At 42.5% G+C, this 14,968-nt stretch overlaps 1 protein-coding gene across 1 annotated transcript in view; it reads right to left on the bottom strand.

The window, feature by feature from the left end:
- Positions 1-14,968, bottom strand: part of HMCN2 (hemicentin 2) — a 207,712-nt gene that overhangs the window by 75,537 nt on the left and 117,207 nt on the right. Inside the window, exons 32-34 of the mRNA XM_063432432.1 lie at positions 5,740-6,021; positions 4,754-4,862; positions 2,951-3,120 (exon numbers count right to left, since the gene is read on the bottom strand). Of these exons, the coding sequence (XP_063288502.1) occupies positions 2,951-3,120; positions 4,754-4,862; positions 5,740-6,021 (561 nt within the window). The remainder of the gene's footprint in view (positions 1-2,950; positions 3,121-4,753; positions 4,863-5,739; positions 6,022-14,968) is intronic.

Genomic DNA, 14,968 nt, shown 5'->3' with positions numbered 1-14,968 from the left:
TTCCTATAAACCCACCTTTGACCTCTGCAGCCACCAAACTACTTTCCATGACTTCCTCCCTCGGGCTATCGCAGTGGGCAGATTCTCCCACCCATGTAGCTGGCAATACCCTTGACCTAATCTTCACTTATGCATGTACAGTATCTAATATCTGCAACACTCCATATCCACTCTCTGATCACCACCTCTTATCATTTGCTCTCACATACCCCCTCACCCAAAAACCTCAGCCTAACCTCCCTCAACTCAGGAGGGACCTTAATTCTCTTGATCTCCAACAGTTGTCAGCTGACATTGATTCACAACTGCTGTCCATCCCTTCCCTCTCCTGTCCTTCACAGGCCATCTCCATATATAACTCTACTCTTACATCTGCCTTGAACACTGCAGCGCCACTCCAAACAAGCACCTCAAGGAGGACCCGCCCCCAACCATGGCATACTAAATCAACGCGCTACCTGCAAAGATGCTCCCGTTGTGCTGAACGCTCCTGGAGGAAGTCTCGTACACAATCAGACTTTCTCCATTATAGATTCATATTGTGTTCATACAGTGCAGCCCTTGCCCTTGCCAAACAGTCCTATTTTTCCACTCTCATTAGTTCATGTTCCCGCAACCCCAGGCGTCTCTTTCACACCTTTAATTCTCTTCTTCGCCCTGCTGTGGCCACCCCCAAAACTAACCTTACTGCTGATAACTTCGCATGTTACTTCACTGACAAGATTGAACAGCTAAGGAAAGAATTCTCCCCTCCTTGCCTTTCTGTTTCTCAATCACACATAGATCATGCCTTTCCTACCCTTCAGACATTCTCCCCAGCTACTGACCAAGAGGTGGCTGCTCTTCTTTGCTCCTCTCGCCCCACCACTTGCCCGCTCGATCCTGTCCCATCTCACCTTATTAGATCTCTCTCCACTTGTCTCGTGCCTTCTCTAACACACATCTTCAACTGCTCGCTCTCCTCTGGCATCGTCCCTGCTGACCTTAAACATGCCACTGTAGTACCTATACTAAAAAAACCATCCCTCGACCCATCCACCCCCTCTAACTACCGTCCCATATCCCTGCTCCCTTTTTCCTCAAAGCTTCTGGAAAGACTTGTCTTTACCCGTGTGTCTCATTTCCTCAATTCCAACTCTCTCCTTGACCCTCTTCAATCTGGCTTCCGCCCTCTCCACTCTACAGAGACTGCCCTTATCAAAGTTACTAACGACCTAATCGCAGCTAAATCCAAAGGCCACTACTCCATACTAATTCTTCTTGACCTCTCAGCGGCCTTTGACACCGTTGATCATGCTCTCCTTCTTCAAACTCTTCAATCGCTTGGTCTCTGTGACTCTGTCCTCTCGTGGTTTTCCTCCTATCTCTCCCAACGCTCATTCAGTGTCTCCTTTTCTAATGATACCTCCTCCCCTTGCCCTGTCTCGGTTGGAGTTCCCCAAGGCTCCGTCCTTGGTCCCCTTCTATTTTCTCTTTATACTGCCTCTCTTGGCAAACTTATTACCTCTTTTGGATTTCACTACCACCTGTACGCTGATGACACCCAGCTATATCTCTCCTCCCCGGACCTCTCCCCTGCCGTCCTGCAACGTGTCACTGCTTGCCTTTCTTCCATCTCTGACTGGATGTCCTCCCGCTTTCTGAAACTCAATCTCTCAAAAACTGAGCTCCTTGTCTTTCCTCCTCCTAATACTGATCCTCCTCTTTCGCTCTCCCTCCAAGTTTGTGGTACCAACATCAGTCCATCCTTGCAAGCGCGCTGTCTTGGCGTCATACTTGACTCTGGTCTCACCTTTGAGCCTCACATCCAGCATGTTGCCAAATCCTGTAGATTCCATCTTAAAAACATAGCCCGCATCCGCCCCTTTCTTGCACCAGATACTACCAAGGAGCTTGTCCATGCTCTAGTAATTTCCCGCATGGATTATTGTAACCCTCTCCTGATTGGTCTCCCCAATAGCCGTACTGCACCCTTACAGTCCGTAATGAATGCTGCTGCTAGATTGATTTTCCTCTCTAGTCGTTCCTCTCACACCTCACCCCTCTGCCAGTCCTTACATTGGCTTCCTGTATGCTATAGGAGTCAATTCAAGGTACTAACTCACACCTATAAAGCACTGAACAACTCTAGCCCCTCTTATATCTCCTCACAGATCCATAGGTATGTCCCTTCTCGGTCTCTCCGTTCTGCCCGTGACCACCTCCTGTCCGTTGTCCGCACTCGTACGGCCAACTCGCGCTTGCAGGACTTCTCGCGGGCGGCTCCCTTCCTATGGAATAGCCTGCCTACCGCCGTCAGACTCTCCCCTAGTCTTGCATCTTTTAAGAAGTGCCTTAAAACCCATCTCTTTAGGAAAGCTTATGGCCTCCAAGACTAACCCTTACCTCACATACCTGTCTCTTGCCCTCTCCTAAAGGGCAGCCCACCTTATTTGATTGTAAATTCCTGTCCTAATGTGTTTTACACCCCACCTCCTATAGAATGTAAGCTCGTTTGAGCAGGGTCCTCTTCAACCTATTGTTCCTGTAAGTTTATTTGTAATTGTCCTATTTATATTTAAATCCCCCTCTCATAATATTGTAAAGCGCTACGGAATCTGTTGGCGCTATATAAATGGCAATAATAAATAAATAAATAAATAAATAAATTAAGGGAACCTCCAAGCTCCGACACCTGATAGGTACAATGTTTAGGTTAGGTAACAGTTACAGTTATACTATATGGGTTTATATTACTAAGGGACACTCCAGGTTCCCACACATGTTAGGTGCACTGTGTAACTTTGGTTACAGTCAGTTTTCCTAGGTGGGTTTATAGTATTAAAGGAACACTTGAGGCTCCCACACATGTTAGGTGTCTTGTGTCAGTTTTCCTGGGTGGGTTTATTTTATTAAACGAACACTCCAGGATAATTGGGATGAGAAATGTCAATGATCAAAAGACAATCACCTTGTACAGAGACGTTCACGGTGGCCTCTGCTGAACCAGCATCACTGTCAGCTTTACACGTGTACCGACCAGAGTGTCCATGTTGAACCTGTTGGATGGCTAAGGTTTTACCTCCATCTAATATCTCCACGTCATCGAGCTCCACGATTCGTTGGTCATTTCTCAGCCACCTACAGAGAAGAGATCAGATTTAACATTGAACTCTTTAAAATGCTCTTATAAAAAAAAGATGCTCTGAATAATTCCACTATTTTGCTAGCACTTCATCTCGTATTCTATTTAATGGAATAACAAAGATTCCTATAAAATAATGTATCATTATACAAATGGTAGGATGACGCTTATATATTTAATTCATATTTCCTACATAAAACCCATACACATGCTTGATTTTTTTTTGAGGTTTTCTTCTCTCACCCCACTGCTCCTTTAAAACCCTGCCCACCCCCCCTTCCCTCTCTTTCCCATCATTCGAAATTCATTCAATTCGCCTTTTCAAACCCTTCTCTGCTAACATTGCCGTCATCTATCGTCCCCCTGGTTCCCCTCTCCTCTTCCTTGACCACTTTGCTGCCTGGCTACCCTACTTCCTCTCTTCCAACATTCCATCCCTAATTCTTGGAGACTTCAATATTCCCATTAACCCACCTTTAACCCCAGCAGCCTCTAAACTACTTTCAATTACTTCCTCCCTTGGACTATTGCAGTGGGCTAATTCTCCCACTCATGTAGCTGGCAATACCCTCGACCTTATTTTCTCCTATTCATGTACATTATCTAATATCTGCAATACTCCATTTCCTCTCTCTGATCACCACCTCTTATCGTTTGCTCTCAATTACCCCCTCACCCAACAACCTCAGCCTAACTCCCCTCAGCTCAGGAGGAACCTTAACTCTATTGACCTCCAGCAGCTGTCGGCTGACATTGATTCACAACTGCTATCCATCCCTTCCCTCTCCTGTCCCTCACTGGCCATCTCCACATATAACACTACCCTCACATCTGCCTTGAACACTGCAGCCCCACTCCAAACATGCACCACGAGGAGAACACGACCCCAACCTTGGCATAATAAATCAACACGCTATCTGCAGAGTTGCTCCCGCTGTGCTGAACGCTCCTGGAGGAAGTCCCGCACCCAGGCAGACTATCTTCATTATAGATTCATGTTGCTTTCGTACAGCCCTTGTAAATATTGTAAAGCGCTACGGAATCTGTTGGCGCTATATAAATGGCAATAATAATAATAATAATAATAATTTAGATTAGTGGCTAACAAAGTCAGCGATGAAAACTATTGATAATATAATTAGACAAACTCAGTCTAAATGATAGTAAGGACATGTGCATGTGTGAATGGCAGTTGGTGAACATTGCAGCCTCTGTTATATATTGGTACGTAACATGTGGCTGTAACCTCTGATATATGTTTAAATGGCAATTAGTAAAAAGCTCTATCCTCAGTCACATCCTGTATGTGCTCTAACTCCGTTTTTACAACAAGGTTAACTTAAATATGAAAGGTATAGCTCAAAAAATCATAAAACCCGTAGTCCTGTAAAACTCCAGAGGTTTTCAGGATGCCTGTGCTGGACAAATGTATTTAAAAACTTCTATAACATGCACATATACGTGAAATGAATGAATGTAGAGATCTCTACATTCCTTCATTTCAAGTATAGTTGCATGCTATAGAAAATGTTAAATAGCTACTTTAGTAGCTATTTTATCAACTTTTGCTGTTATACTTACACATTTTTACTTTGTAATGTTTTTATTAAATCTGTTTTTGATACTTACGAGACTTTCGGAGCTGGGTATCCTGTAACGTGGCAGGAGAGTATGAGTGGTTCATTTATTGTCATCTTCGTAAGACTAGAACCTTCTCCAATCAACACTTTAGGTGGCTCTATCAACAGAAACAAGCACGTAGATTAGGATATTTAATAGATGCATATTAAAGCCTCTTTGGATTTAGCACTTGGAAACATAAATTCTAAAGATAGATAAACATCACTTGGTCTATTTACTCTGTCCATTTCCAGCATTCACACACTATTCCACTGTATTAGGTCTCTGCTTCTTCTACCTGAACACTATTTTATGTATCAACAACTGTTTGGTAATCATTTCTCCAACAACTACCACGCTCTTGAGTTAATTGTAATAGTTTAAACCAAAGTTACTTGAGGTGTCTAATAAAATAAGCATTTGGGCTATTTGTCTTGGGAAATCACTATCATTTATATAGTAGAGATTGTAGCTGTTTTAGTTCAGTGATGCAGATGTAAAATAACAGGTAAAATGTGTATCTTGTAATAACTTTTTTATTGGACTAACAGAATTTTGTAATGGCAAGTCATGTCTCCCCTTCTAGCACCATCTTCTGCACTGTTTGCATGTTTTTTTTCTCTCTCCCCCTTATTCTGTGATCATCAAACAAGATATTTACGACCCTCTGCGGGAATGATGTCTATTTTCTATCAAACCTGTGTGTTATCTGAACTCATGTCGCTTTAACTCCTGTATCACAAGTCAACTTTGAATTCTATGAGTCGGCTTAGCTCAGAAATGCTATAGACTTGAGAAAGGGAGGTTCCCCTGAAAGCTTGTCATTACAAAATCCTGTTAGTCCAAGAAAAAAGGTATTACAAGATACAAATTTTACCTGTTATTTCATCATTTATATAGTTGGGAATTTTCTTTTGATTTCTTCCAGCACCCTTTTTAACCCCTTAAGGACACATGACATGGATATTTAGATCAATATTTCTTCATCATCTTACCGAGTACTATCACAGAGTAGTGTAGTACATTCTCCCCAGCAAGGCTTATGGCAATACAGGTAAATGTTCCTTGGGTGCTCTCAGTCACTGGCTCGATGTGTAGGGTACGCCCACCATCCTTGATCTGCAATCCATCTCTCTCAGAAACCATGAGACCGTCCTTCAGCCATGACAAGACTGGTGGAGGATGGCCACTCGCAGAGCACTCCAACTCTAGAGAATGACCAAGAACAGCCTTGGTAGACACAGGCTTCCCACCACCACCTTCAATGTCAGGGGCAACTGAGAAGACAAAAACCATTGATCAACACAGAGACATAGCTAAGTACCAACTAAATAGGGATAACAAAGGGCAATAAGAGAACAAATTCACAGAGGTTGATGAAATGGATAACAGAAAGAGAGAAGAGATCATAGTTTTAACATTTTATAATTTATTAAATCAATGAGATTTGCAGTTATAACTCACGATTTTATGTAAGATGGGGTCTGGTGGTGACCATTCCTTAATGTGTCTCTGCTTAAAAGGACACTATAGTCACCCAGACTTCTTCAGCTGCATTACAAATAGGCATAACCCTATTTAATCAAGTTTAAATTTTAAACCCCATATATATACGGAACTTTCCCAACTAAATATAGACGAATAGAATAAACTGGAAATATGAACATACAAAAAAAAAACATACTAAATCCATCTATAAAGAAACAGAATAGCTGTTTTAAAACTCAAAGTCTAACAGCAAAAGCTCTGAGCTGATTATACTACCAAGTGTATTGCTATATGAATTAAAATGGATCTGAATTTGCTAATAAAAAAGAAAGGCACTCGGCACGTGTTTCTACTTTTCAAACTAGAGACAGTAATCTAAAAGCTGTTACTATATGTTATCATGGGATATTTAGAATTTGCATTGGATGCCAGGCTAGGTCTTCCATCTGATACAAATCCAAACAGAAAAGAAACTGAGTTTAAAAAAAAAAAAACACAAATAATCTAAAATCACAGTTAGGGTTTGATAGTTCTACCTATGAAGTGAAGTAACGGTTCTCCTTTAAAATAAATGTTTTTAAGTTTCACAACGGTTTGCTCTCCGGTGTAATCTAATGCTTTGACACATGAGGAGGCTTATGTACAGCATTGAAAGGAAGTTTGTAAGCTATTCAAAATTATTTATATTCCTGCATTAATCTTAACTAAAATGTGATCTGATCTCCATCAAAACCATTTCAGTAGATAAAAGGAATCTGATTAAACAAATAACTCAAAGGAAACCAATCTCTTTCATGTCTCTTTTAAATCCATTGATTTGACATTTGCTTTGTTTGTTGGAAAACTGCATGGGAACCACTAGGATATTTTGCTCGATTAAGGGGATAATTTGAGTCAGATGTTCCAATCAATGATATGAATATCTGGCGGGAGTTTGAGAAAGCCATCCCTATAAAACCAGTGAAGTCTGCTATCACAATTCAGGTCTGTGAAATTAATCATATCCTGATCAAAAGAGATTTTGTGGGATCTCAGAAACAAAGGTCTTTGAGATTCTATGTCTGGAACGTGTTACAAAAGCTTTATACACCTTTCCTGCTGTCAATCCATGACCATGTAAATGTACACAAATGAAGAAAACTAAAAACAACGTATAATCTTTCCAGGAGTAGCTGACCAAAAAAAAGCACTACAAGAACAAAAAATCAGCTGCCCCGGGCCCAGTTGCTCCTGTGGGCCCCGCGATTTGTGCAGCCCCTATGGACCGGGCGGTGCGGCTCCTGCACAGTGAGGAGGCCCCCCGGGTGGCCCATGCACTAAGGGCCACCCGGGAAGAATGTGTCAGCAGGGGCCTGGTCGGGCGCTGTGGCGCTTAAACAGCGCGACCGGGCCCCTTCCTGTTCTGCAGCCGGCTGGGAGGAAGTGACGACACTTCCTCCCACCGGAGATAATAGCCGCGCGGGAGGAGGAAAGCAGGGAGGAGGGGAGTTCTAGAGGAGCACTCCCATCTGCCTCAGCCTGCCACTGGACCAGGGAAACCACCCTCCAGGAAAAGGTAAGAACCTGGAGGGTTGCTAAATGTATGTTAGTAGGTCTGTGTGTGTGTGTGTGTGTGTGTGTGTGTGTGTCAGTGTGTGTGTTTGTCAGTATGTCTGTGTGTGTGTCAGTATGTCTGTCAGTGTATGTGTTTGTGTGTGTATGTATGTATGTCTGTGTGTGTGTGTGTGTGTGTGTGTGTGTCAGTATGTGTGCCAGGATATATTTGTGTGTCAGTGTATGTGTGTGTCAGTATGTATCTGTGAATGTTTTAATGTCTGTCTGTGTGCATGTCAATATGTCTGTATGTGTGTGTGTGTGTGTGTGTGTGTGTCAGCATGTCTGTGTGTGTCAGTATGTCTGTGTGTCAGTATGTCTGTGTGTGTGTGTATGTAAGTATGTCTGTGTGTGTGTGTATGTGCGTGTCATTAGGCCTGTGTGTGTGTCAGTGTGTCTGTGTGTGTGTCAGTATGTCTGCCAGGATATATTTGTGTGTCAGTATGTATCTATTAAATGTTTTATTGTCTGTCTGTGTGTATCTGCCAGTACGTCTGTCTGTGTGTATGTCAGTATGCCTGTGTGTGTGTGTCAATGCGTCTGTCAGTGTATGTGTCTGTGTGTGTCAGTATATCTGTCAGCGTATGTGTTTGTGTGTGTGTCAGTATATCTGTTAGTGTATGTGTCTGTGTATGTATGTATGTCTGTGTGTGTGTCAGTATGTCTGCCAGTATATATTTGTGTGTCAGTGACTGTGTGTGTCAGTATGTATCTGTGAATGTTTTAATATCTGTCAGTCTGATTGCGGGTTGGGCGTAATTGGGGGGTGAGGCGGTGGGAGGGGCAGGGCCCAGGGGGCCCAAGAAAATGCATTGCCCAGGGTCCTAATCATATTATAGACGGCCCTGGGTGGACGTGTCCACCAATAAATGAATTCTGGAAAAGTGTTGCCTTTGAATCCACAATTGAGATGTTCCTGCTATATCTACTCCCATCTGAGGCTCCCAGGCCGATCCAGAAACTTATATAACTAGTGCTTGCCTCTGCATCTGTCTTAGTGGCCAGAAATTGAAAGTCCTCCCTAGTCTGCCCATAATACAAGAGGTTATGGCAATGGGCAACCGTAGAATACAAAACACTAATATGACATCATACTACCATGAGTAAGACAGCGCACAATGCAAAATCCATATGGAACAAATTAAGAAGCCACAGGCACTAAGAACTGTAGCATATATGTATGGTGGCAATGAAGTAGTTAATCTGTTTTGTCTAGGATTTCAATGTGAGGAATTTTACATATTGTGGTAGATGACCAGTTAGACAGGTATCTGGGCAGAATTGATGACACAGCTGTTTCTGGGGGCTGGAGCTGGCCTGGGATTGGTTGAATGTTGCAAGCAGAAAAAGAGCGGGAAACTGGAACAGTATAAAAAGAAGCAGCACAAGTTTAATCCTGTCAGAGTGGACTGAAGCAGGAACGGTGTGGACAGATCTCCCCCCCCCCCCCCCCCCCCTTTTACTTTTATTTAATTGTATTATTGTGGCGTTATGAAGCATTGGGGCGAAAGACATCATCAGGGTCAAGTTCTGGGGAAGAATATGGTGTGGTTTTAAATAAAAGGCGCTCAGGTTAATTATGACTGACTGGCAATAAAGTTGAACGTTTTAAGTAAAACGCGGTCAGGTTAGTTATGACTGACTTGCCATTTGGTGGTTAATAAAGGTAAAAGGTTTAAAGTTGGTGAACCATATGTTATATGGTTATGGTTACAAAGTTATGGTTGTATGCCCCTTGAGCTTTGAATAAACACCACGGCCAAGCCTACTGAAAAGTAATTAAACGTTGTCTGTGGTTATTGTGTGTCTAGTTTTATTTATACGAATATTTCCTACCATATATATGTCTGTTCAACGAAACTTGTAAAAAAAAAAAAAAGCGACAACAAAAAAGTGTTAAAAGTATACTACTGGGGGGCAGAGCCAGCACCCGAGCGAGAGAGACGCATCCTGCAGCAGCTCCGCTAAGCAGTTACCCATAACGCCAAATTTCGGCGATAACGGCAAAAATTAACCAGTTAACCAATGCTCCACGAGTGCCTTACAGCATGGACAAGAAGGACAAGAAATATAAAACCGATCCTGGCTCGGGATCCAGAGATATAGGAGTTTTTATGTGCACGGCCACGAGGCCTGACCTCGGCAAGATGGCGCCGGCAGAGGCCTCCACCTCACCGTCAGACGACGAGTGCAAGGCAGCATACTTACCTCCACCAAAGGTACTTGCCAAACCCGGGAAACCCTCGGAACTAGGAGACTCAGCTCCCGCCACGAAAGCAGATAGCAAGGCATTAGTCAAAGAAATACAGGCCATGTTCCACGCCGACATGGCGCAGGTCAGGGAGGATCTCTCGACGCTCACAAGCCGTGTAATAACAGTAGAAGACGGTCTCAAGGGTGCAGGGGTTGCCCAAACTGCCACTGACGCAGCCCTGGGAGCACTGCAAAAGCACTGCGGGCCCTGACTACCCAACTAGCACATATGGAGGACAGGGCGAAGGCACGAAATGTGAGGATCCAAGGGGTACCAGAAACAGTCACCGACACTGAGCTACCACACTACTGCTGACGGCTGTTGGCTACACTACTGCTGCCCAAACAAATAAAGCAGATGGGCATTGATTCATGTTTCCGGCTCCCCAAAGCAACCAAGGCACCACAGGAGGCTCCCCAGGCATGTGCCTATAAAATTTAACCGGGATTCTGACCAGTGGACACTCATGGGTGCCACCAAAGACTCTCCCACGGTCCCCTTTGAGGGAGCACACATGACCTTTTCAAGGGACATATTCAGATACACTCTGACATGGAGGAGGTCACTGGGACAGCTCACACAACAACTACGGGAGAAATCCATAAAGTACAAGTGGGGGCAGCACCGACTGATGGCGGAGAGAGACGGCAAGCAACACATTTTAATGCACAAGTCTGAAGCGCCGGCTTTCCTCCGGGCCCTAGGCCAACTGGTAGCAGCGACCCCGGCGGACACCCACTCCTCATGGACTGTAGCAAACATCAGCCCATTCGTACCCAGAGGAACAAGAACGGGTGCAGATGCTCTCCCTACCTGAAACCAGCAACGTCTGCAGGTAATGCTGCCACTGAAGGCTCTGTTATTTGTTTTATGTTGCATTTGAATTATGCTGTATTATTTAGAAAGGTTAAAGGGACACTATAGTCACCTGAACAACTTTAGCTTAATGAAGCAGTTTTGGTGTATAGAACATGCCCCTGCAGCCTCACTGCTCAATCCTCTGCCATTTAGGAGTTAAATCCCTTTGTTTATGAACCCTAGTCACACCTCCCTGCATGTGACTTGCACAGCCTTCCATAAACACTTCCTGTAAAGAGAGCCCTATTTAGGCTTTCTTTATTGCAAGTTCTGTTTAATTAAGATTTTCTTATCCCCTGCTATGTTAATAGCTTGCTAGACCCTGTGTGTGTTTAAAGTTCAATTTAGAGATTGAGATACAATTATTTAAGGTAAATTACATCTGTCTGAAAGTGAAACCAGTTTTTTTTTTCATGCAGACTCTGTCAATCATAGCCAGGGGAGGTGTGGCTAGGGCTGCATAAACAGAAACAGTGATTTAACTCCTAAATGACAGTGAATTGAGCCGTGAAATTGCAGGGGAATGATCTATACACTAAAACTGCTTTATTTAGCTAAAGTAATTTAGGTGACTATAGTGTTCCTTTAACATAGGCCCCCCATCTCCCTCGGTTTGAATATGCATATATACATATGCTCCATGTACCTGGCTCTGCAAGCTATTAACCAGCCACTATGTCCTGCCACCCCCACCCCCCACCTTATTTTAACGTGCCCCTTCCTTATGAAAGCACATGAGCACCCTCAGGGCATATATAACAGCCAACCTAGCTGGGACGACTTACTATGGGCCGACCGCCTAGAAAATACTAGGTTTTTGCCCTGCAGGTGACCACAGTCCACTGCTCAATGCCCACGCACCCTAAGCGCTGCCAACCCCAGACACAGCCGTACTGGACAACACTAGGGTGCACAAGCTAATAACCGGCAACCTCAGACCCATAATTGAGCTAACAGGAAGTTTGGTCAGGAGGAATCCACGCTAGAAAATACTTTATATACAAAGATTTGGGGTGTATACCCTGCATGTGATGCTGTTTTCTATTACAAATTGTAACCTCCGCTGACTGCCTTTAATGCACACAATGTAACACGATGTCCACATGTACCCGCAAAAATAAAGAATTTTAAAAAAGTATACTACTCACTCTTTACATAAACATCCCAACACTTATTAAATACCAGATGCTCAGCAGATCCTCAGCTCAAACATCCTGACTTAGCTAGGCAAACACATATGCCCCTTGAACGGATTACGAGTAAGGAATACTAAAATCATATTCATACCACCGGAGTACCACAGACTGCTTCCCTCGCTGCAGACTACACCCCATATTCGTTTGAACAGGTACAATAAATATTTGTTTAAAGTCATTACTGGTTAATGAGTTGCCAACAGTTACGAGACCTAAATTGTCAGATAATCCAACAAATACAGTCGATGCTGGATCAGTCTGTTTATTAAGATATGAACAAATGTGACGCACGGGAATGTCGACAAGTACAAACATTCTCTCCCTATTTTATTTACTGCATGCGTTAAGCTGCTTATCGGACATTTTAATGCTATTTTTTTTGGTTTATAATAGCAGTTGTACGTATAATATGAAGGGGCTCTTTTATCAAAGATAAGGCGCACATTAAAATATATATTAAACGCAACCCAGTTAGATAAAAAATAGAAATGCCAAATGATAAAAAAGTTGTAAAAGTGACATTTCGTGTCAAACTTCTATATTCGGTATCTTGCAAGAAAAAAAAAAAGCAAATAATAAAAAGTAATTTGTTTACAAAAAAATTGTCAGTTTTTATGACTTTGTTATAGCAAGCTACATTTCTGTCCATTAGTTTTGCTAATCAATGACTATAGGAATTTGAATATCAATAAATCCCTGGCAAATCATTAAAAAAAAATCTCTTTAGACTTGATTTTCAGTGAGTGGGGACTAGCTAAAGAGCTGAGTTTCTCTAAGCTTTTGCTCATTCTCAGGGAACTCACATTCTCGGTTTTAGTTGGTTTCTCAACCAAATACATGGCGCGAAAACTTCTAATCTACCGAATCTAAGATTTTAAATTTTTAAGCCTTTTCGCCTCCTCCTGTCTCAATCTACTTATTAATGTATTATCATTATTATGTTGTTATATGTTCTGTATTTATTTGTAGGCGCCCCATAGTCCTTGTAATATGATGAACACAGGTGTGTATGAGCAGTGGTGCATGGACCCCCTGTCGCAGTCCAATGTGCCTTCAAGGCAAAGGTTTGCTTATATCTATATATCCTCTTTATGTGTGGTACAATAGTGAAGGATGTATGCTATGTTATCAAGCAATCCACATGTCGCAGCATTAGTGATATTCATTTCTCCAACACACACAATGTCCTCTCACTGCAGCCCCGAGTGATGATATGATGTAACATACTAATTTATTCTGATGTCTGGAGGAAGATATAGAGAGTCGCATGCCATGGTGAAATGCAGACACCTTGTGCAGACACCACTAAGTCCGTAGCCCCCCTTCCCAGACAATAGGTAGGTCATGGAAATGGTGGGTTTAAGTGGCCCTGCAAAGGTTGGTTCTGGTCCTGCTCTCAGTTCTGCACATCATTTGCTCAATATGTGTATTCAGCCCAGTATAACAGCTGCATAAACCAATACCCAAAGCTTAACATGGCATAAAACAATCCTCTGAGGATGAAAAAACCTGTATAAAATCTAACTCCCATTTTCTCCAAAACTATTCTGCAATTTTGGGGCAAATTTTAAAAGTAGAACAATTAGAATTAACTCTCAATTTGCTTCCATGGTGACAGTTTTTATTTTAGAGTGTTTTATCCCCAAATTACTCTTCATACATGATGTCAGTAAAGGTAGTGTATACCTAAGACCCAAGGTCTAGGTAACACAAGTGAGATACAGATCTCAGAAGTCTGCTAAAATTAATAATCTTTAATTAGGTATACTTAACCATGAACAAATAGAACAACATAAATGTGAATACTTAAAGTAAAAAATCACCCAAAACGGTGCAAGAGGAGAATGAAAGGGGCTCAGGGAGTAATGGATGAGATATCAACTTAGGCAAAAGTGCTCTAGATGTATACTCATTACTGGGGAATATAAATGGGAGGTACCAATGTACACTTGACTACCCGGCTGAATCGTAAACAGAACAAACCCTTAAAACTGGAAAGGGAAGTAACCGCTAGTATGATACTTCAACTGTGGAGTGCAGCATAGAACCGCAGAAGTGTATATTCGTATGGAGGTATAGATACAATGAGCTCTTAACAATATAACACTTCAAGGTATTGCAACAGGTAATGTTACATACTTGCTTAGTGGCCACAAGTGGATCATGTGGCCATCACAAGGTCACACTAGAGGGTACTGCAACATAAAATGTTACAGAAATATTCATATGGCCACACCTGAATAGTTAGATGCAGGACAGTAAAATTAAGTACTTGATAGATAGTATAGATTTGGGATACTTAGATGTTCCCCTATTAAATATCAACAGACTCAACACTACTTAGAACTAACCCCAGTGCTGTATGCACTGACTGGTAGATAGTGTAGATTGGGATACTTAGATGTTCCCCTATTACATATAAACGGACTCAATATTACTTGGAACTAGCCACAGTGCTGTATGCACTGACTGATCAAAGCAAGGCTAATAAAGTCGTATTGCACACTTAGTCTATCTTAGCTGGAATCCAACAGATAGTAGTAACCCTCCAAAAAATCTCCAAACAGGCCCCAGCTCCTCTTGTCCTAATACAACACCCCTAACATAGTGAAGTGAAAAATCGTGAGGAAACCGTGATTCAATACATGATGTCACCAAAATATTACACATAGTAGACCACACACACAAACTTAGCAAGGAAATCGATGTACTACAGCTCAAAGATGTACACCCTGAAACTTCCGTGTGGGAGCATGGGATTTGCTATGCAACCCCTAAAATGTATAGGCAAGAATTCATTGAAGGCTACCTGGTAGGAGAAGGTTATATGTGCAA

Source organism: Pelobates fuscus, chromosome 9 (assembly GCF_036172605.1).
Source record: "Pelobates fuscus isolate aPelFus1 chromosome 9, aPelFus1.pri, whole genome shotgun sequence".
In the NCBI taxonomy this organism is placed as follows: Eukaryota; Metazoa; Chordata; class Amphibia; order Anura; family Pelobatidae; genus Pelobates; species Pelobates fuscus.
This window is presented reverse-complemented; position numbering and strand designations above follow the sequence as displayed.